At 43.9% G+C, this 26092-nt stretch overlaps 1 protein-coding gene across 1 annotated transcript in view; it reads left to right on the top strand.

The window, feature by feature from the left end:
- The window catches only part of LOC124594828 (ATP-binding cassette sub-family C member 4-like), a 163273-nt gene extending 138127 nt beyond the window's left edge, over positions 1–25146 (top strand). The window contains exons 21-25 of the mRNA XM_047133275.1: positions 1859–2104; positions 12682–12851; positions 17817–17946; positions 24471–24581; positions 25040–25146. Coding sequence (XP_046989231.1) covers positions 1859–2104; positions 12682–12851; positions 17817–17946; positions 24471–24581; positions 25040–25066 — 684 coding nt within the window. The 3' untranslated portion in view covers positions 25067–25146. The remainder of the gene's footprint in view (positions 1–1858; positions 2105–12681; positions 12852–17816; positions 17947–24470; positions 24582–25039) is intronic.
- Positions 25147–26092: the final 946 nt, after the last annotated feature.

Here is a 26092-nt window from a genome sequence, read left to right as displayed (position 1 = left end):
CACGTAGACCAGTTGGTAAGAACATTGATGCAAAAAGTCAGTGGTGCGGTTTGGAGAGCCGTCGTGGCACAGCATTTACATAGAACTACAAGCTAGTTTAAAAGCACGAACATGATGCCGCAAAATTTTTGCCACAAAGAGCTACGTAAAATGATAGAAAAAACCCGGACACCAAGAAATAACTGACGTAGATTAATTAATTTTCGGGAATACATTTCTCTCGATATTTAAGCGATTAACGTTGCAGGATCACAGATTAGTGTATATGCGAGAAAAGCTTTTGTAAATTTGGAATGCAGGCACCTTAATAACTAGTGTAACCGCCAGAATGTTGAGGGCAAGCATCCTAAGGTGCATGCATTGTGCCGTACCGGTACCATATGTCCGTTTGGTGGAAGTAGTTCCACGCCTGCTTCACTTGATCGGTCAACACGGAGACGGTTGGTTGGTTTATTTGGGGGAGGGGATGAAACAGCGAAGTCAGCGGTCCCATCAGATTAGGGAAGGATGGGGAAGGAAGTCAGCCGTGGCCTTTCAAAGGAACCATCCCGACATTTGCCTAAAGCGATTTAGGGAAATCACTGAAAACCTAAATTGGGATGGCCGGACGCGAGTTTGAACCGCAGGGACGGTTATTTCCGGCTGTGGATGATGCTGGAGTTGTCGTCCGATGATGTCCCGTACATGCTCCTCTGATGATCGAGGAGCCAAGAGAATATGTCGACTCTCTGTAGAACATGTTGGGTTACAACAGCAGTGTGTGAGCGAGCATTATCCAGTTTGAAAACACTGTTAATGAACTACAGCACCAGAATGACAACGAGACGGCTCCTGGGAGGGAGCACCCAAAACCGTAGGTCCAGTGTGTCTAGGCTGCAGACAGGCTGGTTGCAGGCGCTCACCTGGCATCCTTCTAACCAACACACGGCCATCACTAGCACCGAGGCAGAACCAGCTCTCATCAGAAAACACAACAGACCTTCAATCCGCCCTCCAATAAGCTCTCCGTTGACACCACCGAAGTCGCAAACACTGATGCTTTGGGGTAGTGGAATGGACGCTACGGAGCGTCTGGCTCGGATCTGTGCTTGAAGTAACCGATTTGTAACAGTTCGTTGTGCCGCTGTGATCCCAACAGATGCTCAGATTGCTGTAGCAGACGCAGCACGATGCGCCAGAGCCATACTCCGAACGCGGTGGTCTTCCTTCTTGGCAGTGCCATGTGGCCGTCCAGAGACCAGTCTTCCTGCGACCGTACCTTCCCGTGACCATCACTGCGAGCAGCCATGTACAGTGACTGTATTCGTACCAAGTCTTTCTGAAATATCGCGGAAGGGACATCCAGCTTCTAGTAGCCCTATTACACGACCCCATTCAAACTCAGTGAGTAGTTGACAATCGCGTCTTCGTCGTCTTACAGGTGTTCTTGGCTAAATCAACCCATTACGTCCAGCCTCAAAGGTAACTAAAGCTCACGACCATTACAGCACATATTTAAAGCAAACCTGATTTGCTTCCTCGTAGTGGCACTACTAGCGTCACACTTGTGTGTCTGGAACAAGATCTGGATAGACGTCATGTTTTATATGTACAAATACGTCTAACAACTTTCTTTTATCTCGCAAAACTCCTTCTTGGTGTTGGGATTTTTTTTTCATTAATGCATAGGTATTGTATAGTTTCATTGGAACCAGGCTCTGAAGATGGCCCGTCGTGATTCGAGATGCATATGAAGCAATGAAAATCGACTATTTGCGACTGCTATCTGCGTTGTATTGTGGTCTAATTACATAAAGAACTCCTGCGAAGCACAACACTCACTCTGCCACACACCTAGAAACCCCTTTATGCCTTGCAGGTGGGCGTGGTGGGACGCACGGGGGCCGGGAAGTCGTCGCTGATCTCGGCGCTCTTCAGGCTGGCGTTCCTGGAAGGTGAGCTGATGATCGACGGCCTGGATACAGCCAAGGTCGGCCTGCGGGACCTGCGAGCTCGCCTCTCCATCATCCCGCAGGACCCCGTGCTGTTCGCCGGCACGCTGCGCTTCAACCTGGACCCTTTCGACGAATTTTCTGACGAAGTCCTCTGGAGAACTCTTGATGAGGTAAAACACGAAGATGTTGTAGTTTATTTCACCAACAGGAGTACTTTAGTCCACCTGTTTGTACATTGCTCAAAGAAATGCCCCATCAGCCTCCAAAAAGGGTTCATTTAAATGAATATTTAAAGGAAGAGTAGTTTATATGACAACACAGCAAAATGTCAGCATCAATAAGTGTAGTCTCAGCTGTCATCAAAGTCAATGCTGTGTCATCAATTGCAGCAACCGAAACTTGTAATGTCGTATGCAGGTAGCCATGCAGGTAACATATGACACCTTATGGTAATCTATCCCCGATTACTTGTACCTATCGTAATTCGACATTGGTTAGGTTCACTACGGACACTGGATCAGTTACTGCTGCAATGCGTCTCCCACGAGCTCACTGGTGGAGAGATTTAACGAGAGAGCACAGACCCGTTAGCTGTAACAGGTGTCCCAAAAGTCATTCCCTCGTTACAAAAATTCAGAAAGCATATAATTCGTAGAAAAATACTTTTTATCTTGAATTGCATGTGACGTATTTAAGTTTTTGTGTATATACATACTTATAGTTATTTTGTTACAGGGCCTAGGGACGTAACAGCAACGGAATCGGACACCATTTGCAAACAGCATGTACTCAAATCAGATGAGAGGCTAATTTGTCCCCTGGTATCATGAGACACAGTAACCAAAAACAGTACAGAGAAAATTCCAGACTGATTTCTTGGGACTTCTCACGAAGGTGTTTCTCACTGTCCGAACATTCTGCTCATTGTGTCCAGGCCTGTCTGTTCTAGGGAAATCAGAGATGCTACCTGTTTCCTTAAACTTCGTATACCACATCTTCATGCTTTTAACAGCCGGTGGCTGTCTGTGGTATGGTTCAAATGGCTTTGAGCACTATGGGACTCAACTGCTGAGGTCATTAGTCCCCTAGAACTTAGAACTAGTTAAACCTAACTAACCTAAGGACATCACAAACATCCATGCCCGAGGCAGGATTCGAACCTGCGACCGTAGCGGTCTTGCGGTTCCAGACTGCAGCGCCTGTAACCGCACGGTCACTTCTGTCTGTGGTGTGCCCCGTGGAATTTTTTCTGTATTGTTTTTGGTGGCTGTGTCTCGTGATACCAGAAGACGTATTGGGTTTTCTCCTGGTTTGAGTACATGTTTGCAAATGGTGTCCGATTCCGCTGTTGTTACGTCACTGCGCTCTGTTGCAAACAAAGTATCAGTAACTATGCACCGGCTGATCAAAAAGTCAGTATAAATTTGAAAACTGAATAAATCACGGAACAATGTAGATAGAGAGCTACATATTGACACACATGCTTGGAATGACATGGGGTTTTATTAGAACCAAAAAAATACAAACGTTCAAAAAATGTCCGACAGATGGCGCTTCATCTGATCAGAATAGCAATAATTAGCATAACAAAGTAAGACAAAGCAAAAATGATGTTCTTTACAGGAAATGCTCAATATGTCCACCATCATTCCTCAACAATAGCTGTAGTCGAGGAATAATGTTGTGAACAGCACTGTAAAGCATGTCCGGAGTTACGGTGAGGCATTGGCGTCGGATGTTGTCTTTCAGCATCCCTAGAGATGTCGGTCGATCTCGATACACTTCCGACTTCAGGTAACCCCAAAGCCAATAACTGCATGGACTGAGGTCTGTGGACCTGGGAGGCCAAGCATGACCAAAGTGGTGGCTGAGCACACGATCATCACCAAACGACGAGCGCAAGAGATCTCTCACGCGGACATTTTGTGAACTTTGTTTTTTTTTGTTCTAATAAAACCCCATGTCATTCCAAGCATGTGTGTCAATTTTTACCTCTCTATCTACACTATTCCGTATTCCGTGGTTTATTAAGTTTTCAAATTTATACTGACTTTTTGATCACCCAGTAAGTATACAAAAACTTGAACATGTCACATGCAGCTAAAGATAAAAAGTATTTCTTTACGTGTCATATTTTATGCTTTATGAATGTTTGTAATCATGGAAAGACTTTTGGGACACTTGGTACTTTCCGTTCCAATACATATATACTTAGGGGAGCCTCCAGGATTTAGAAAATTTCGGAGTACACCAATACACAATAAATATTTACAAAGAAAAACAAATATGTTGTGTACCTACCAGCTGAGATGGTCCTGAATCGGTGTGGAATAAGTCAAAAAATCTTAATCATATTTTCATTTAAAAGGTAGTAAATAGCTTGCCACAAAACATACTACTGTTGAATACATTGAGGCGCGTATGTCAGTTCTTAAGCTACAGTATCCATGTGTCATGAAATAGAAAAAATAATTTTTCAATACTTATTTAAAATGAACGCATTGCTGCGGTGAATTTGCACACAACTTAGGTTGAACTAATACTCGCATTATTTGATATTAATAGTAACCCACTCAAGTACCTAGGAAGTCTTTTTAGTATTAAGAACAGAACAGATATAGAAATAGATGCCCGTTTATCAAAAGCAAACAAGACACTTTAGTTTCATCAAAATTCTAAGAAAAAGATCACTTAGCAGTAACTTCAAAATTATCGACTATTATACCTGTGATGTTATATGGATGTGAAACATTAATATTTAGAAATAAAGATGAAGAAAAACTGTTGACATTCGAATGAAAAGTACTAAGGAAAATTTTTGGACCTGTATACGACGAAAATAACATGGAATCGAGAATAAGAAGAAATGAAGAATTAAGAGGGCTGTACAAACACCGTAACATCCTCGCTCAAGAGGAGAAGGTTGACTAGGACAGGCCATATAGCAAGAATGACAAACAATAGACTACCTAGAATGGCATTCAGCAGAACAATAGATGGAACGAGAGGAAGAGGGAGACCCAGAATCAGATGGTTGGATAACATTCGGGAGGACACAACTGGGATGAACAGCAACAGCAATTGCACAAACAGCGCATTAGACAGGCAGAAGTGGAAGAGGCTCATAGAGCAGGCGTATGGTCGATACATGTAATGTAAAGTAAAGTAAGTAAGTAACACACTCCCATCAGTTTATTCTACTTAGATATTTGTCAGTGGAACAGAAGGAGTTGGTCACCAATAAATCCCTTAGGCTCCTTTTAAACTGAACGTTATTAGTGTTAAACTTTTTATGGCTGCTGTCAAGTTATGGGAAATGTGTGTACCTGAACAACTGACACCTTTCTGCAGCAAAGAGATATTAAATCTTTGTGAAGATTATTCTTATTTCTTGTACTGATTCCTTGAACTGAGCTTTTGATTTGAAAAAGAGATATATTTGCAATGACAAATTTCCTCTACTGGATGTTCCCCAGTTAACGCCACAAATGGGTCTTATTACACCTTTTTCGACCTGGAAAACTGTACCTTGTCTTGATGAGTTACCTCCCAAAAATAATCCCTTATGGCATTATGGAATGAATAAAAGCATAGCATACTAGTTTCTTTCATTTTCGTATCACCTATGCCTGACAACGCTCGCACTGTAAACAAAGATTTGTTTAGTTGATTCAACGCATCAAGAATACCAAAATACAACGCAACAACTCAGAAGTTCGAAAATTATAGTGGTTAAATCGGATGTCACCTTGCTGTGTAATGATTGAGAGGAGCCTGGGATTAGAAACTTGACGGATGACAATAAACAGCTGTTCCTGTAGATCAGACCATCTCAAATCAACACGAGGGTAGAAACGTTCTGTGAAAGTATCATTAGTTTTTTATTTAATTGCACATGCCATTACAGTAGTAGTTTTAATTAAATCGTCGACGAGCATGGAACGTTGTTCTTGCTCGAGTTCACTAGCCAGCAGTTATATACCAACATGACAGATGTACACTGCTTCCACCCGCACACTTGACTTCGTAAAGTACGAGTATATGAGTAACACACAATGCACGTCACATCAGTAAGCTCTTTAGAATGACATACTGTTGAAATCAGCGACACTGAGAAAATAAAAAACTGATCATAATACTGCCATGGTAGAAAGTGGAACTGCCTTTCAATAAATTTGTAGTTGTGGCATGCAACACGAAAAAAAATTTTCATAAGTCAGAAAGCTTTAAATATGATCGGGGAAAAAACAAGCTGCGACCATGGAACTCGGTGATAGCCATAGTCCTCCGCCACACATTCACCCTGCAATGCTACACATTTTCCCCAGTGATGAAAGACTTGGCGAAACCTTTGTTGTAAACGTCTTCATTTTGACTGTTTACGAAATGATCTGTCTCGAAAATACCCTTTTCCTCATTACGGAAACGCTTGCTATGCAATAGGTTCTTCACACAAGGAAAGATAAAGTACAGGAGAATCCGTGAGGGAGGGAGGGAGGTGTGGCATTCACGTAAAATTTGATAGCGAAAAGAACCAGCATGTGTGAGTGTGTCCTCTGTAAAATGAGTTGTGGCATTGTTGCGAAGCGAAAAGCACCTCTTTAGACAGTTCATACGACACTTCGTGTTGACAACATCCCCTAACCTCGTCAGGAGATTTCGGTTTGCGCATTATGAGCAGAGTCTGTTAGCACCACACCATAGCAATCCCAAAAAACACCAGTATCGTTTTTCCCAATGACGGCTGGGTCTTATCCTTTTCCGGCAGTGTTTATCCCATATGTTTCTAATGCTTGCTTCACTGCTTTGCCTCGAAGACATAGCCGCCTATAACGGTAATCAAGCAGCTAAAGAAGTCATTTGGGTTCATGTCGAAATGACTGCAACGTTTCTGCTACTGTGTCCGTTTGGTGGGCTTTTTGAGTGTCTCGGAACCTGGCGGGTTGATAACTGTCATGTTCAAAATGTGTGCAAGATGTTGAAAACTGGTCCGTGACTGATTTTCATTATTTCCACAATCGTCTCGAGTGTTATACGCCGATCTTGGAGCACCAGGGCATCCACTTGTCTTCCCCTCCAGGTTCTTTTCGAACAGATGATCTGACTTCGTTCTTCGTTATTCAGACGTGTTCGACCATAGCGGAAGTGTTGGGCCACTGTGTCATATGATTGTGCATTGCTGCCAAACACTTCCTCCAATTCAGCACGGATTGTTGCAGTATTGTTCTCCTCCAGATACATAAAACGAAAAATCCATTTTATCAGTGGGTTGCGCCATTGTGTTCTGGAGTTCTAGTGGCGTCCTAAGGCACTCTATCTCGGGGACTTCAATGTATACCATGACTGCAGACATCCGTCTACACACAAATAAACGAATAGGTATGTAATTTTGTTTTTTCGAGATGTTAATTAAAAATTTATGGCTGGTCGTCATACCGGACATGACGATGCTCACTATAGCTAAGTGTAGACGTGGGCGTCCGCAGAACTTTATCGAAGATGGTGCAGAGTGCTAAAATTGCCCTTTTTGATGTAGATGATTCGGAGAGTATGAGAACATGCCATGCCCCAGGTACTAATTTCAACACGAAGTATAAAAAACGGCAGATTACCTTGATTCCTAAACAATATGCATATTTCAATAGTTATGAGTCTTTTCATATTAATAATGTGAAAACTGATGTTATCACTTTTATTCAACAACCTGTAATTTTATCAGATAATTACATGTAGGATAACCAAAGAATTATGAAATATAAGCCTAAAATATTTAAAATATTATATTCCACTAATAAATTAATAATAAATTAAATTAAAAATTATTAATATAAATATTCAAAACTATCGAGAAAATGTTGTTGGGTGTCTACAAGGATAACCAACAAAAATGCCATTTCGATTTTCCACAAAGTTGAGAAAGAGGGAATATACAAAAAAAAAAAAACCGACTTTCATGACATATACAATACTTTGTTTACTTATGAAACTTCGTGTCTGATTATAGTGGAAAAAGTGCAACCAGGACAAGCATTGGACTGTATGGATGTGAGAAATCTCCCAGAACTGCTCTCTAATTGGTCGGTAGAACCGACTTTCAATGGCCTAGGATTGAACCAAGGCAGTCTTTGTCTCTTCAGTTTGTCGTATTCTTCTAGGATTGAACCAAGGGAGTCTTTGTCTCTTCAGTTAGTCGTGTTCTTGTGCACTAAGGCCAACTGGAGTGCACAATCCGTAGGTTTATGGCTGAAGGGCTGTGTTGCCCCCCACAGAGCTTGAGAGGACCTAAATCCCTGGAGAGGACATCTTTCCGACCTTGAAATTTCATACTTTTTCCCTCTTTACTATTACAGAAAACGGTATTATCTTTTTTCGAATGATGTTTTTGCTTCCTAAATTATGTGTAGATGTACACACCTACAGTATACCATGGTGGTGTTCTTCAGAGAGTACTGCAGTAGCTCTGCCGTGTAAGACCGACTGTTTTTTACCCTCTCAGCAATTACCTCACTCAGTTTGTCTCAGCGCTGCAAATTACCAACACATGCAATGCATGCACTGTGGCAGCGTGCATGTGCAATCTGCCACCGCAGCATTTGTACCTGGCGCCAGCGGCGGTCGGGCGAAGGGCCACAGTCTGCAGTTCGTTAAGGGTTGTGCTAGAAAGTGACAAAGAAAAGATTGAGAACACTCTTTCGGCACCTTTATGAACAGTTTCGCATCGATCCTGCCTGCAGAACAGCGATGAACTCGCTTCCACATCTAGGGATCAGCATATTTTCCCACGAACAGCGTGAGAACCCAAACAATCCAAGGTACATGACGATTGCTAAAGTCAGAGCATTTCCCGTCGGGCTCAGCAGAGTTGAACCTTCAGTTCAGTGGAGTCGCTAATTACAGTACTGGCCATCAAAATTGCTACACCAAGAAGAAATACAGATGATAAAAGGGTATTCATTGGACAAATATATTAAACTAGAACTGACATGTGATTACATTTTCACGCGATTTGGGTGCATAGATCCTGAGAAATCAGTACCAAGAACAACCACCTCTGGCCGTAATAACGGCCTTGATACGCCTGGGCATTGAGTCAAAAAGAGCTTCGATGGCGTGTACAGGTACAGTTGCCCATGCAGCTTCAACACGATACCACAATTCATCAAGAGTAGTGACTGGCGTATTGTGACGAGCCAGTTGCTCGGCCACCATTGACCAGACGTTTTCAGTTTGTGAGAGATGTGGAGAATGTGCTGGCCAGGCCAGCAGTCGAACATTTTCTGTATCCAGAAAGGCCAGTACAGGACCTACAACATGCGGTCGTGCATTATCCTGCTGAAATGTAGGGGTCGCAGGGATCGAATGAAGGGTAGAACCACGGGTTGTAACACATCTGAAATGTTACGTCCATTGTTCAAAGTGCCGTCAATGCGAACAAGAGGTGACCGAGATGTGTAACCAATGGCATCCCATACCATCACGCCGGGTGATACGCCAGTATGGCGATGACGAATACACGCTTCCAATGTGCGTTCACCGCGATGTCGCCAAACACGGATGCGACCATCATGATCCTGTAAACAGAACCTGGATTCATCCGAAAAAATGACGTTTTGCCATTCGTCGCCCAGGTTCGTCGTTGAGTACACCGTCGCAGGCGCTCCTGTCTGTGATGCAGCGTCGAGGGTAACCGCAGCCGTGGTCTCCGAGCTGATAGTCCATGCTGCTGCAAACGTCGTCGAACTGTTCGCGCAGATGGTTGTTGTCTTGCAAACATCCTCATCTGTTGACTCAGGGATCGAGACGTGGCTTCACGATCCGCTACAGCCATGCGAATAAGATGCCTGTCATCTCGACTGCTAGTGATACGAGGCCGTTGGGATCCAGCACGGCGTTCCGTATTACCCTCCTGAACCCACCCATTCCATATTCTGCTAGATCTCGAACAACGCGAGCAGTAATGTCGCGATACGACAAACCGCAATCGCGATCGGCTGCAATCCGACCTTTATCAAAGTCGGAAACGTGATGGTACGCATTTCTCCTCCTTACACGAGGCATCACAACGACGTTCCACCAGGCAACGCCGGTCAACTGCTGTTTGTGTATCAGAAATCGGTTGGAAATTTTCCTCATGTCAGCACGTTGTAGGTGTCGCCACCGGCGCCAACCTTGTGTGAATGCTCTGAAAAGCTAATCATTTACATATCACAGCATCTTCTTCCTGTCGGTTAAATTTCGCGTCTGTAGCACGTCATCTTCGTGGTGTAGCAATTTTAATGGCCAGTAGTGAATAAATGAGAAACGGTGCGAGTATGAGACTAATGTTGCGGGTTGCGTACTTTACAGATCAAGGCGCTTCTGTTAGGTCATGCTGAACCGGCATCTTTCCTTCCAGCTGTATCTCCGCAAGTGTGATGGGTCTGAGAAATGCGACCCTGTGGTCGTTCCATACTCTTAGACTCGTTCTCTCCAGCTAAGGCGTGCGAGAGTGTAAGAGTAATTGTGACTTAGTACAGAAGTTGAGTACACGAATTCGCTGTTGTAAAGTAGCACTGGCAAGGCGAAATAACCGATTATCTGGATCAGACGGCTTTAGCGAAGCTGCTTTAAGGAGACTGTGGAGGGTGTAAGATGAGAATTAAGTGATGCATTCTGTACAATTGCAAAAGTGTTCCGTTAGAGGAGGAGTGATGTCTGGCATAAGATCCATGCTATATTCGACGCTTCAAACGAAAACATGCACATATAGTGGTTGAATTCTTGTTTATTCCACCTCCAATGTAGGGAAATGCATTTGCTGCGTCAGTTGAAAACTGGACACATAGCAACGTCACTGTTATGTCTCTAATACCAAAAACTGCCCTATTCTGTATCGTTTTGGTCATGAAACCTTGCGATTGTGAGCTAATAGCGAATTGTGTAACTTATCTTTCACTTGTATAACTTTTTCAAACGCTGGTGTAGATTTATTTTAATAATTATACGCCTTTTAGAGAATGCGCTTCATCCTCTTGTCACGTTTTCTTGTTATATTGTCACAGACTCGGCAATGCTTCAGAAGTGCATGTATGTGCACCTCAGCATCGAATGAAAGGGGGGGATCCTGCCTGAAACTCAGGCGTATGTGCTTTAATAAATTGAACTATTTGGTTCCAGAGACCTTTTCTAGTCTCATACAGCTATGACGTCTACATATTCAGACTGAAGCAGCAAATAAAAATTTGTACCAAGGCTGGTATCCGAACCTGAGTCTTCTACTCACTAGGCAGATGCGCTAGCCAGTAAGCCACAATTTTTTTTTTTTTTTTTTTTTTTCATTTTGTTCGTTGGATTTGGTCGTAATGGACGTCACATGAGATACGTTCAAGTTCGTTGTTGATCCCTTCAGTCAGTTTTTCTTTTATTACAGAGACCATCCAGGTGTCTTACCGAACATGCTGAGCTACCGTGCCGGCATACTCGGACAGTGGCTTTGTACAAACTGCACGGATCACCCAAGTATGCCTCCCTCCTCCGTTCGGATTCCTCGTCACGCTTCAGCCCTTTTGATATTCCCATAAACTCTAATAACATTGCAGAGACTCTACATCTATATTGCAATAGCACCTCAGCATCGAACGAAACGGGATATCCTGCGTGAAACTCAGGCTTTGGTACTTTAATCAAATGAAACTACATGGTAACAGAAGGTGACGTAGTGGTCAACACATCTAGCTACTGAGTAGGAGACTGCGTTCGAGTCCCGGGCTTGGTACAAATTTTCATTCATTTGCTTCAGTCTGCAAATATGCATCACAGATGTTTGAGAAGGTCTCTAGAACCACATAGTTTAATTTGATCAGATTAAAATTTTGAACTGATCCACGAACCAATCGGAAAGGTTGTCATGGAAAATCGATAGAAGCTGTTTGCTCTCTAACGCAAAACTGCGACAGACTGTATGGAGTCTGTGCAGAATTGTTTCTATTCGCCCCTGATTCGAAGCCGACCGGAGTGCCCGGGCGGTTCTAGGCACTACAGTCTGGAACCGCGCGACCGCTACGATCGCAGGTTCGAATCCTGCCTCGGGCATGGATGTGTGTGAAGTCCTTAGGTTAGTTAGTTTAAGTAGTTCTAAGTTCTAGGGGACTGATGACCTCAGAAGTTAAGTCCCATAGTGCTCAGAGCCATTTGAACCATTTGAACCTGATTCGAACGCAAAACCATCAGTGAGCATTTCCCACGATGTTAGGCAAAGACGCATTTTCTCTGATGAAGGGAGTTGTTAATAAATGTTCATTTAAGTTTATTTGCTCTTTAGACTCTCAGCGATCACCTCAGATAATTGCCCATTATCCCTAAGAGAAGAGTACACGGACTGTGAAGGCGCGCCCACGCAATCTGCCACAGCAGCGTTTGTATTCGGCGCCAGCGGCGGCCGAGCGAAGCAATCCCTGTCGACAAATACGAACATGGCGAGCCACTGCCAGCGGGGCCTCGTCCACTTGCAACTTCTCCGCCGCAAGCAAACGTTCTCGAGTCAGATCAGCTCCTTACCGGTGTGCATTCAGTTGTCAGTGATAGGACTCTGTACTTGGACACTTAATAGTTCTGTTAACGTTTCTCTAATCTCGTCATCATTCGGCGTGCTGTTATCGGCCGACGTAGTTTTTGTGTATGCAGTGGCTGTCAGTAAAGAGTGTAGGTACAGCAAGCACTTGCGGGTGATAAATGAGGACAAGCTGACGGCGGCCGTGTTGTTTTTCAGGTGGAGCTGCGGGAGTCGCTGCACGACAGCCTGGGTCTGCAGACGCGCGTGCTGGACCAGGGCAGCAACTTCAGCGTGGGCCAGCGCCAGCTGGTGTGCCTGGCGCGCGCCATCCTGCGCGACAACCGCATCCTCATGCTGGACGAGGCGACGGCCAACGTCGACAACAAGTCAGTATCCCGCACCTCCACCTCTCCACGACTCTCTGAACAGATTTCAAACCCAATGCCAAAATACTAGTCATCCCCTCAGAACAACAAGCTTGTCTCTTTGAAGCACCGTAGGGAGTAAGGAATTGGTACCACCCATCGCAGACATAAGTCATGGCAGTGAAGTGATGTGTACACTGCTTGTTCAATCGTATATGGATACCCATGTGTAAAGCGGAATTGGTCTTTAGAAGTCACGACAGGCTGGCCAGTATAAAAGGAGGCAGAGAATATTGTGTTGCCACTATAGAAGTTGTGACAGCAGAATGGATCGGTCAGGATTAGCTCAGTGAGATCGAAATTCGACTAGTCACTGAATGTTGCTGGAGTAACAGCTCCATCACGGACATTCCACCTCTTTTAAAGCTCCCAAAACCGAGTGTTGGTGAAGCGGTTGTGCGGTAGAAACATGAAGGAACAATCACAGTTTTAGCAAACAGAACACAGCATGTTGTTCTCAATGGAGAGAAGTCTAGAGGCGTTAAAGTAATCTCTGGAGTGCCACAGGGGAGTGTTATGGGATCATTGCTTTTCACTGTACATATAAATGAGCTAGTAGATAGTGTCGGAAGTTCCATGCGGCTTCTCGCGGATGATGCTGTAGTATACAGAGATGTTGCAGCATTAGAAAATCGTAGCGAAATACAGGAAGATCTGCAGCGGATAGGCACTTGGTGCAGGGAGTGGCAACTGACCTCTTAACATAGACAAATGTAATGTATTGCGGGTACATAGAAAGGAGGATCCTTTATTGTATGATTATATGATAGCGGAACAAACACTGCTAGCAGTTACTTCTGTAAATTATCTGGGAGTATGCGTACGGAACGATTTGAAGTGGAATGATCATATAAAATTAATTGTTGGTAAGGCGGGAGCCAGGTTGAGATTCATTGGGAGAGTGCTTAGAAAATGTAGTCCATCAACAAAGGAGGTGGCTTACAAAACACTCGTTAGACTTACACTTGAGTACTGCTCATCAGTGTGGGATCCGTACCAGGTCGGGTTGACAGAGGAGATAAAAAAAATCCAAAGAAGAGCGGCGCATTTCGTCACAGGATTACTTGGTTAGCGTGATAGCGTTACGGAGATGTTTAGCAAACTCAATTAGCAGACTCTGCAAGAGAGGCGCTCTGCATCGCTGTGTAGCTTGCTGTCCAGGTTTCGAGAGGGTGCGTTTCTGGATGAGGTATCGAATATATTGTTTCCCCCTACTTATACCTCCCGAGGAGATAACGAATGTAAAATTAGAGAGATTCGAGCGCGCACGGAGGCTTTCCGGCAGTCGTTCTTCCCGCGAACCATAGGCGACTGGAACAGGAAAGGGAGGTAATGACAGTGGCACGTAAAGTGCCCTCCGCCACACACCGTTGGGTGGCTTACGGAGTATAAATGTAGATGTAGATGTAAAAGACCAAGGTAGACCTCGTGTCTGAGGAACAGGGTGTGTCAGCACTGTGGAGGACAGTTATTTAAAAAATCGCTTGAAATCCGAGGAAGGAATTAATCGTGAGTTCCAAAGTGCTACCACAGTCCAGTTAGCACAACGAGTATGTGTTAACGAGTTAAAAAGAATGGGCTACAATGATCGAGCGGCTCCTCATAAGCTTCACATTTCTTTTGTCAGTGTTAGGTGACGCTTGAAGTGGTGTAAAGAATAAAGAACGTCGCCACTGGACAGTGGGAGTTATGATTCACGATATGTCCTATGGCAATCACATGGCTGTGTTTGGGTTTGACGAATCCCTGAGAACGATCTCTCATCATGTATAGCGGCAACAGTGAAGTGCGGAGGAGTTGGTGATATGGTATGAGGATATTTTTTATGGTTAGGATGTTCTACATTTACTACGTTAACGGAAACGCTAAACTGTAGAAGGACTTGAAAACATTTTACAGCACTGTGTACTACATACAGTAGAGGAACAGTCTAGGAATGATGCTTATATCATGACAATCGAACCTGTCATAAAGCAACATCTGTGAGACAATGGTTTCCTGACAATAACATCCCTGAAATTCACCACACTCCACAAAGGCCTGGTCTGAATTCAATGGAACAGCTTTAGGATGTGTTTGAACATCGATTTTGCTCCACACCCAGCGTCCAACGCCACTATCTTCTGTGGTTTCGGCTGTTGGGAAAGAATGGCTTGCTGTTCCTCCACAAACATGCAGACAACTCAGTTAAAGCGCCCACAGCAGCGTTTGAGCCGTCATAACGACGAAGCGTGGAGGCACCGTGTATTAACGTCCACTAATAGGTGAGCCGATACTTTTGATCAGGCGGCGTGTGTATCAGTCAGTTGTGTAGAATCAGGTTACTGTGTGGATAGACGTAGGGGATATGACAGAATGGCAGAAAGGGGTTGTCGTGTTTGATGCACCCATATCCACACCATGAAACTGACAGATCTTTTGATATATCAATGCTTACTATTACGATGTCTACAAGGAATGGTGCACCAGTTGCAGTCTTGTAACACAACGTAACACTTAAAAAAAAACTCCCTAACCGGAAGGGACCAGAGACGAGTGTCACGTCTTTTTTTGTGACAATCGGTTGCAAACCTGACGGGAATGTCTGCTTTCAGTGAAATCCGTGAGCCAGTTTATGAGTGATCATTGCGGAAAGAACTACACGAAATTGACATTCCGAATCGAGTACACAGTGACAGCGTGTCTTAAACGGGCCAAACAACACAGAAATTGGAGTTGTGTAGTGTGGTCAGACAAGTAGCGATTTTGTCTCTTTTCAAATTATGCGAAGCATCTAGAGCACCAACGGTTCAAAGAGGCGTTTAACCCCCTCTGTGTGGACGCTTTTCAGGCCGGAGATGGTTCTGTGATGTTTGGAGGGTTTCTCATAGAATTACCTAAATCTGCTCATTCAGATTACCATGAAGATGAATCAGGACGCCCATCTTCAAGTTTTCGTACTGCGTGGAATGACCCATTAGATTTCGGTTGCGTAGCTGCAGAAACTGTCAGTAGAGACTCAAATGGAATTTATTTAGCTGCATTTCCGAAGCTAATGGTACTTGAACCAATAAAATTATTTTAAAACCTTTGGTGACCATGTGTTTCCCTTTCTTCTACATCTTCGTGATGGGGACGCTGCGGATTCTCCCGTCCCCCAAGACGAGAACAACCGTGATCACAGGGCAGCGTAGAGACGTTACTGGTTTGAAGAACATTCAGTCACCCTACCGCATCTCAGTCATACCACTAAAGCATCCCATCTTAATCACATATACAGTATGTAGAACTCTTTGGGTTAGTGGGTGAAATGTATCATTCCCACAACTTGGTAGCCCTAAAGGGTGGCTTCAGATGGTTATGGCATAGCTGAACACCCTTTCTCGCCAAACTGAGGCCGTTTTAAACGCTACAGGTGATGTTATACAGAATTTGCGCGATGTTTTCTGTGGAGGGGGAGCTAACGTTTCTGTCCCACGTTCTAACTATATAGGTCTAAAATCTTATTACAGACTTCCAGGACTAGTAGTAGAGCCAAATCTCTACTCCGCATGTCACCTTGCAGTGTGGTGGGTACCCCATCCTCTACTCCTCACCCAACTCCCCCCCCCTCCCCCTTCACCAAATGTACCCATTCTGTGAAAAAGTTCTTTGAGTTTTTCTTTGTGGTCATTTCGTTAGACTTGCAACGTACGTCCTCGTACGATCGACAATTAAAGAAAAATCAAATTCATTGTATTAACTGGCTTTAAAGAGTTATCACAACAGTCTCTCTTTGCTAATGATAACTGTCTGTTCTGTACTTAGTGCGTGGTGTCAGGCAATATGCAGATGAAGGCTTTGTTACATGGGTGTGCAAGAAAGGTCTAACTGCTTGACTTCTTCTAGCGTCGAATTTAACACCATTAGACTTTTCTGGGACTATGTGATAGATGTTATTTCCATTCGCCGGCTGAAGTGGCCGTGCGGTTAAAGGCGCTGCAGTCTGGAACCGCAAGACCGCTACGGTCGCAGGTTCGAATCCTGCCTCGGGCGTGGATGTTTGTGATGTCCTTAGGTTAGTTAGGTTTAACTAGTTCTAAGTTCTAGGGGACTAATGCCCTCAGCAGTTGAGTCCCATAGTGCTCAGAGCCATTTTTTTATTTCCATTCCTTAACTCACTCGGTTGAAACTCTGCTTTTAGTAATTCTAACTGCAGTAACCGTGCAGAGATTCTGCCAAAGCGGATAATTTAAACACATGGTCTAATTTTGTTGTACATGTGTCAGGAAAACGGCATTTTCTTATCCATATGCTTCTGTTAAAACTGTTAGTCATACAGGGCCCACTAAACGTGTTAGAAGTTTCTACTAGGTATCACTAATCTTTCATATATTGTTCATGATACTTAGTCAGTCATGATCACCAACGCATCTAGTGATGATTTGTATATCTTATGGAGATTCGAATAATATAGTGATATAGTTGAACTTAGTATGTTACGTTAATATATTGCGGGATTCGATTAAACAAAAAAAGCAAAGCCTTAAGGTTCTTTTTGAGCCTACTGCACACACGAATTGAGGCGACAGTCATTAAAACAAAAGCGTTTCCCGCTGCGGCAGGACGTTCTCATGAAATTTCAATCACCAAATTTCTCCTCAGAGTGTGAAAATATTTTGTTTCTGCCCACCTACACAGATAGAAATGATCATCATAATAAAAAAAGAGAAATCAGAGCTCGCATGGAAGGATTTAAGTGTTCGTTTTTCCCGCGTGCTGTTAGAGAGTGGAAAGGTAGAGAAATAGTTGACAGATGGTTCGATGAACCCTCCGCCAGGCACTTAATTGTGAACTGCAGTGTAATCGCGTGTATGTAGATGTAACATGTATTTGGATATTTATTTACTTAATTATTGATGTGGAGTTTCACTTCTGTTGCTACAAAACAACCAATTCATTTTTCAGCACTGATTCGTTGATTCAGAAGACCATTCGCCTCAAGTTTGCGCACTGTACGGTACTGACAGTGGCACACCGTCTCAATACCATAATGGATTCCGACAAGGTGCTCGTAATGGATGCTGGTCGCATGGTGGTATGTACAAGTGTTTTTCTGGATCACGTTTTATGTTAGAGATATATAGCAAGTGGACAAAAATAGGGAAACATCAAAAACACAACCCATTACCATGCCCGATATTGTGTAGGAGAGCCGTTGGAACTGAAAACAACTACCAGTTGTCTCGGACTGGATAAATACGGGGCCTGTACGGTTTTGAAATGAATTGAAATGAATTTTATAGCATTGTTCCTACAAAACGGTGGCAAGTTCAGTTAACTACGATGGAGGTGGATAGCAATCACCCACCCTTCTCTCCCAAGCAGACCACAAAGGCTCATTAATATTGAGATTTGTTAACTGTGGAGGTCAAGGAAGATGCGACGATTAGTGCTCGTGCGCACAAAACCAATCCTGGACGATGTGAGCTGTGTGAACAGCGGCCCCGTCATCTTGGAACACTGTATTACAATCGGGCAGCAAACATTGTACCGTGGGATGGACATCATCAGCGAAAATGGTCACATCCTTGGCTGTAGTTGGATCTCGCAGAATAACCTTGGAGCCCATGGAACACCTCGATACGGTTGCCCAAATCATCGTCAGATCCCTGTCCTGTTTCACTCTTTGGACGAAAATTCAGCTAAAACATGGAAACAATGTGAAACAAGAGTCATACGACCAAATGACTTTCTTCCCTTGCTCCATAGTCCAGGTTTTATGGCACTGGCACCAAGTTTTCGTGCTACGGGCATTGCACTAATGATGACACGTTTTGGAAGTCCAACTCTCCCTGTAATTTCGTACTTATGGAGCTCCGTTCGTGTTGGGTTCGCGAGTGCGACATTCAGCTCTGCAGTGACTTTTGCATATGTCGTCCCCTTATTTTGTCACAGTACTCTTCAATGACCGTCTGTCACACTCTCTCAGCATACACTTTCGTTTGTGTTGTCACTTACCTGATGATGTTCTTCTGTTTTCCTCGGATGCGGTATAAATCTCCTATACGGTTCCTCTTGAAACACCAAACACTTTGGCTACCTTGATTACGGAAGCACCCACCGTATGAGCACCTACAATTTCCCCACGTTCGAATTCACTCGGCTCCGACCTAGTGCACTCACAACCACACAGAATACTGTACTGACTACCACTGACACCTTCAACGTATTGAGCACATTGCACAGGTACTGTTCGTGGTCAAATATAACAGTGCAACCTGCAAACTTCGCTAATATCTGTATTTATGTTCAAGCATGCAATTCTCGCGGGGTTTCCATATTTTTGTCCAACCCGTATATGTTTCCTTGCCATTCTTCACTGTGAAGACTTTCAGTTAATAAGCCGGCCGTGGGTGGCCGAGCGGTTCTAGGCGCTACAATCTGGAAACGCGCGACCGCTACGGTCGCAGGTTCGAATCCTTCCTAGGGCATGAATGTGTGTGATGTCCTTAGGTTAGTTAGGTTTAAGTAGTTCTGAGTTCAGGGGACTGAAGACCTCAGAAGTTAAGTCCCATAGTGCCCAGAGCCATTTGAACCATTTTTTCTTTCAGTTAGTAACTTTCACCATAATTCACTAGAGACATAAATTCTATTAGAAACGTTCAGCTCTTGGGACGAAGATCTCTACTGCAGTCTACACCCGTACATTAAACATACACACATAAAAAAAAGTTTTGCACCACCTCGGTTCCGAGAGTTCTGGAAACAGTACAGAAAAATGGAATGGAGATCAACATAAACATCATTTCGCCTTTCTGATTGCTCATGGAAACTACATACTACATGTTGTACCACCACACACCGAGACGTTCAGAGGTGGTGGTCCAGATTGCTGTACAACCCATACATCTAATATCCAGTTGCACATCCTCTTGCATTGATGCATGGAGGTATTCGTCGTGGCATACTATCCACAAGTTCATCAATGCACTGCTGATCCAGATTGTCCCAATCCTGAACGGCGATTCGGCGTAGATTCCTCAGAGTGGTTGGTGGGTCACGTACCCATAAACAGCCCTTTTCAATCTATCCCAGGCATGTTCGATATGGTTCACGTCTGAAGAACATGTTGGCCACTCTATTCGAGCGATATCGTTATCCTGAAGGAAGTCATTCAAAAGATGTGCACGATGGGGGTGCGAATTGTCGTCCATGAAGGCGAATGCCTCGCCAATATGCTGCCGATATGGCTGCACTATCGGTCGGAGGATGGCATTCATGTATCGTATAGCTGTTACGGCGCCTTCCATAAGCACCAGCTGGGTACGTAGGCCCCACATAATGCCACTCCAAAACAGCAGGGAACCTCCACCTTCCTGCACTCGCTGGACAGTGGGTCTAAAGAGTTCAGTTTAACCGGGTTGCCTACAAACACGTCTTCGATGATTGTCTGGTTGAAGGCATGTGCGACACTCATTGGTGAAGATAACGTGATGCCAATCCTGAGCGGTCCATTCGGCATGCTGTTGAGCCATCTGTACCGCGCTGCATGGTGTCGTGGTTGCAAAGATGGACCTCGCCATGGACCTCGGGAGTGAAGTTGCGCATCATGCACCCTATTGCGCACAGTTTGAGTCATAACAGGATGTCCTGTGGCTCCACGAAAAGCATTATTCAACATGGTGGCGTTGCCGTTAGCGTTCCTCCGAGCCAGAATCCGTAGGTAGCAGTCATCCACTGCAGTAGTAGGCCTTGAGCGGTCTGAGCGAGGCATGTCATAGACAGTTCTTGTCCCTCTGTATCTCCTCCGTGTCCGAATAACATCGCTTTGGTTCACTCCGAGACGCCTGGACACTTCCCTTGTTGAGAGCCCTGCCTGGCTCAAAGTAACAACGCGGACGCGATCGAACCTCGGTGTTGGCCGTCTAGGCATGGTTGAACTACAGACAACACGAGCCGTGTACCTCCGCCCTGGTGGAATGACTGGAACTGATCGGCTGTCGGACACCCTCCATCTAATAGGCGCTGCTCATGCATGGTTGTTTGGTTGTTTACATCTTTGGGCCTCTGAACAGTCAAAGGGACTGTGTCTGTGATACAACATCCACAGTCAACGTCTATCTTGAAGAGTTCTGGCAACCGGGGTAATGCAATTTTTTTTGGTGTGTGCAGTATACATACTTGTGTGGCTCACGTCCTGGTACAAGCTTATTTTGTTGACACCATTTGGCAGATATGGATGAAAGGAGTGTAACTGTTTCGTGAAGGTGATTGATGAGTGCATTATAGTGTAGTGTCTTGTTTGTGTTGTTATTGTTTTCCGTGATGATGGTGCTGGTGATAGAAGTTGAAGGATGAAACTCAGTGTTGCCACATAGCTTGCTCCTTACTACGCACAGTTTTACTCTTTACAGCGAACGTTGGTACACATTCTACGCTACTAACTTTCTATCCATTGCTGGTCGTGTGCCGTTGCTGAACTTTTAAATTTCTTCTCCACAACAGGATTCAAACTACATACCTCTAGCTCAGAATGTCGGAACTGTGTCCGCAGCTCGTGGTCGTGCGGTAGCGTTCTCGCTTCCCGTTCCCAGGTTCCCGGCTTCGATTCCCGGCGGGGTCAGGGATTTTCTCTGCCTCGTGATGACTGGGTGTTGTGTGATGTCCTTAGGTTAGTTAGGTTTAAGTTGTTCTAAGTTCTAGGGGACTGATGACCATAGATGTTAAGTCCCATAGTGCTCAGAGCCATTTGAACCATTTTTTTTGTCGGAACTGTGTCCCACAGAACACTGGTGTTACGCGGAAAGTGAATAAGAGCTCCGCGAAAACTATTAATAACATGGCGCTTTTCTCGACATTTTGACGATAGTAATTGCTTTTTAAAATTTTGTTATGATTTCCGTGTTAGTAGTTATAATTTAAAACTGCAGTAATCACTGAATAAGAAAAGTTTTCCTCATTTTTAAAAATTTCACCTTCAAAATAAACAAGGTCTTCAAAATAAACTAGGTATTCCATGAAAATACTAGGATTCTCAAAGTGTTACGTTAGAGGCAAAGTTTGGTAACCTCTGCTCTAGGTGGAGATCGGTGGAGTGTGATTAAGCTCGACTATTGAGGCGGATAATTGTGTTGTGTTCTAATCCGTGCGGTGGTCAAATTTAGCTACAATGGAATCGACAAGGGAAAGCGTCGTACCGCTGGCACAAAAGGGGAAGGCGGTGAATGTTCATACTTACTGAGTAGTGAACCCCCACTCTGCTGTTCGAAATCTTAAGTTAAAAGTAGTAAGTTTTATTTTTTTACAAAGCTAAACTTGTGCGAAAATCAGAAATTTGCAATGGAGGTATCTTATTCTTCTACAAAGCTAAAAAGCAAACACTCAGGTGTGTCGTAACGAAAGTTCTCTGTACACATTTTCGAAGCTTCAAAACTAATTGAAATGTTCAATAAGATTTTCTTTCTGCGCCGGAGGATGCACTTGTGTGACTGGCAGAATAAAAATCTTTTCCGTACAGAGCATCGAACTGGGGACCGCCTTTCAGAAGCAAATGCTCTACCAACTGAGCTACCCCACAGCGACTACCGGTGCTTCCTTACGGCAGTACTTGCGGTAGTACCGCATTTCCTATAATCCAAACTTCACGGAAGCTCTCCTGCGAGAGCTGTAAGACTAGCACTCCTGGAAGAAATAATATTGTGGAGACATGGCTTAGCCATGGCAAAAGTCCCGAGATCGAGTCTCGATCGAGTCCACAGTTTTAATCTACCAGGACGTTTCATATCAGCACACACTCCGCTGCAGAGTGAAAATTTCGTAATGGAAGCATACCCCGGGCTGTAGCTAAGCCATGTCTCTGGAATACCCTTCCTTTCAGGAGTCCTAGTTTTGCAAGTTTCGCAGGAGAGCTTCTGTGAAGTTTAGAAGGTAGGAGACGAGATACTGCCGGAAGTGAAGCTGTGAGGACGGGTCGTTAGTCGTGTTGACCACTTGCCCGCAAAAGGCAAAGGTCCCGAGTTCGAGTTTCGGTCCAGCACACAGTTTTAATCTGCAAGGAAGTTTCGTATCTGAGACCTTTCTTAATCAGGAGCAACTGTTATCTAAATTTACCCTCAAGAATTTCCCCTCATATTGCTGATATGAAGAATTTGCTGCCGTGTATATTCTCTGTAACTGAAACAGTCTCGTTTAGGGATTGATTCTTCCTAATAACTATCGTCCACCGATATATCACAGCGGTTTGTAATAATATTTGATGATGCCAGCTTACTTGTCGTAAATTCTAACACTGCATCATCTCACAGCACCATTAAAACGTAACTGTTAAATACCAATACCACGGAACACAGGACAAAATGCACATCGGTGTGGTGAGATTGTTACTCACAGCCGCCGCTGACAGTTTTTAGTCATCTCGTATACAGAGTCGTCAATCGCATTTTTTTCTGCTGTTTGACAGATATTTGCAATTTCTTTATTTGCGATGTGTAGTTGGAGTCCGCCCAAACAAATACTGCTCACCAAGTCTTACACGTGCCGTCCAGCGCCGACAGAAAGAGTCGGTTTGTTTGCCGTTACGAGCAAAATTATTATTTTTTAAAGCGAAATTTTACATTCCAGCTCGATTGAGCGGTTCCAGATTAGTTTACAGCGAGATTAGTTTTATCGGTATATATTAACAAGGACAGGAAAACACGAAGATAAACCAGAACTCCGGCAGCAATTACTGAGCGGGGCTGTGGCTGCTGGAGTGTTGGCTATTCTTCGTGTTTCACTGTCCCTGTTAATACATGTCGATAAAATGAATGTTGCACTAGTCTCATATTGGACCGCGCAATCAAAAGGGCGCGTAAAATTCCACCTTAAAAATCATTCTCCTCGTAACGGGAAGTAAACAGATTCTTTCTGTCGTCATGGGCGTCGCATTGAAGACTTTACGAGCAGTATTCACGTGGGCTGATTCCAGCCACACACTGCAAAGAAGAAATTGCAAATATCCGCCGAAATACCAGAGAAAATGTGACCGTCGACCCACACCAGGTGACACCCCGTATACACCTACCAGAATTTTCCTAAACACAGCAGTTGGCTTTATGGTGATGCACATATGGTCCTTCATTAATTTATTTTTAGTTAATTCGTGTTCACTGTTCTATTGAAAAAGTCATTAACACAAGTGGACAGTTATTGTTGCTAAATCAACAGAGTATGAACTGTCGGTGGCTCACCACATGTCTTCAGGTACTACTCCCGTGTTTTCACATCTGTCGGAGTATTTACGTTGTCTGCACAGCTAATTGCTTTTAAATGTCGCCTTTGACGCAGCTGGAGGCCGCGCTGGATTAGCCCAGCGGTCTAAGGCGCTGCAGTCATGAACTGTGCGGCTGGACCCCGCGGAGATTTGAGTCCTCCCTCGGGCATGGGTGTGTGTGTGTTTGTCCTTAGGATAATTTAGGTTAAGCAGTGTGTAAGCATAGGGACTGATGACCTTAGCAGTTAAGTTCCATAAGTTCTCACACACAACTGAACATTTTTTTGAACGCAGCTGGACGTAATGAAAGTCTGTTAATTTAGTGGAAGCTCTGATTAGGGAAGTATCATATTACTTTATGCACACAGGAATTTGACCATCCTCACCTGCTGTTACAAAATAAGGAGGGATACTTCTACAAGATGGTGCAGCAGACCGGCCCGTCCATGGCAGAACAACTGCGAAGAGTCGCTGAAGAGGTAAACCGCAACAGCATAGAATTAGAGTGAAATTTTTATGCTCCTGAATTCGCATCTCCTTGAGAAATTTATTATTAACTACAACGGAAGGAATTTCTTGGACCGTACGATACACATCGTCTTCTTCTCCCCCCCCCCCCCCCCTCTCTCTCTCTCCCTCTGACAAATCCAGTTATATGACAATTCGGCCTGTTGTAAAACCCGGACTTATGGTTGCGGCGTGTACCGTAGAACAGGGCAAGCTTCCCGAAAACCTTGTTGAGAACGGGAGGATTGCAGCTATTTTTAATGCTTTCCTGGGATAATGTGCCACAGCAGAAACGAACGCCTAATGCGTGTATGTGTATCTGTTGCAGTGTGTAATAGAACAAAGCCATTGACTTGCTCCACATGTATTGTAGTGTACCTATCCGATCTTGCATTGGCCGTGTATTTCATGACTTCATTTTCTTTTCCAGTGCTATCACGGTACGATTCGCTTGTAAGGAAGCTGCAGAAGAACAAGCTGTCTAAAATGCTCCTGCCATGGACATTTATTGATTTATTTAGCATGCTGAAAAGTGCTGAAAACAAATGGAATCGGCGAAAATTGTACAAATGTACTATATTTAATTTATTTTTGCAAATATATTATTTATAATTTCCCGAGGTCTGTTTAAAATAAAAGTGTAATTTTTCTATAATTATGATAGTGGTCCTGGGCCACAGAAAGTGGAGAGACGAACTGCTATGTGGAGAAACTTAATGTCTAGATTTTCAGCTTTTAGTTGTGAACTTACGAGTATGTGATTGACGTAGAAGGCACCACCAATTCACCTATGTCTCTCGTCCTTTTAGCATAGCTTGTAGTATGATACCTGTCCGTGTTCCTGTCCTAGTGTTGCGTACAGCATTACAGAATAGAAATTCTATTGCGTGATTATCAAATATATCTCACGACTACATTGCTGACGGGATACTAGAGGCAAATAAAACATAACGACATATTTTAGGACTGGAATACAATGTTGAGGTTGCGACAGAGCTTTTCCATATTCAAAGCGTGTTTGCAGGTATAAAGTAAACGATAATCGATTTCCTGCTTATTGATACAACCGGTTTAATTATTGCAGTCGCGGAAACCTGTCTCAACACTAGAGGAATGGAAGACAGCTAGTTGAGGTTTACGTTGTTCCTATCGGCTGTTCATATTATATTTCCATGTCCCAAGAAAGTGATGAGAGCTGGATCACCCAATTTTTAACCACCAGAGTTTATACCTAGCATAAGCATCTCTTTGACACATATTTTGTCATACCGCACATTCTACTGTTAGTGTACGATATTTCTGTAACAATACGAGGAAGCAATAATTTATTCGGATCTAGCTATTCTGATCAGCTACTCTTGTCACATTTTCTTCTTAGCAAAAATAGCACTGGTCATTTAGGATGACAAATACCGTTCTAACCTAAAAAATTGTATTCCTTTTCGTCCGATACTCTTTCTTTCATTTTATCCTCCAAAAAAGA

Source organism: Schistocerca americana, chromosome 2 (assembly GCF_021461395.2).
Source record: "Schistocerca americana isolate TAMUIC-IGC-003095 chromosome 2, iqSchAmer2.1, whole genome shotgun sequence".
NCBI classification, from domain to species: domain Eukaryota; kingdom Metazoa; phylum Arthropoda; class Insecta; order Orthoptera; family Acrididae; genus Schistocerca; species Schistocerca americana.
Note: the sequence above shows the minus strand (reverse complement) of the source record. Positions and strands in the feature narration are given on the sequence as shown.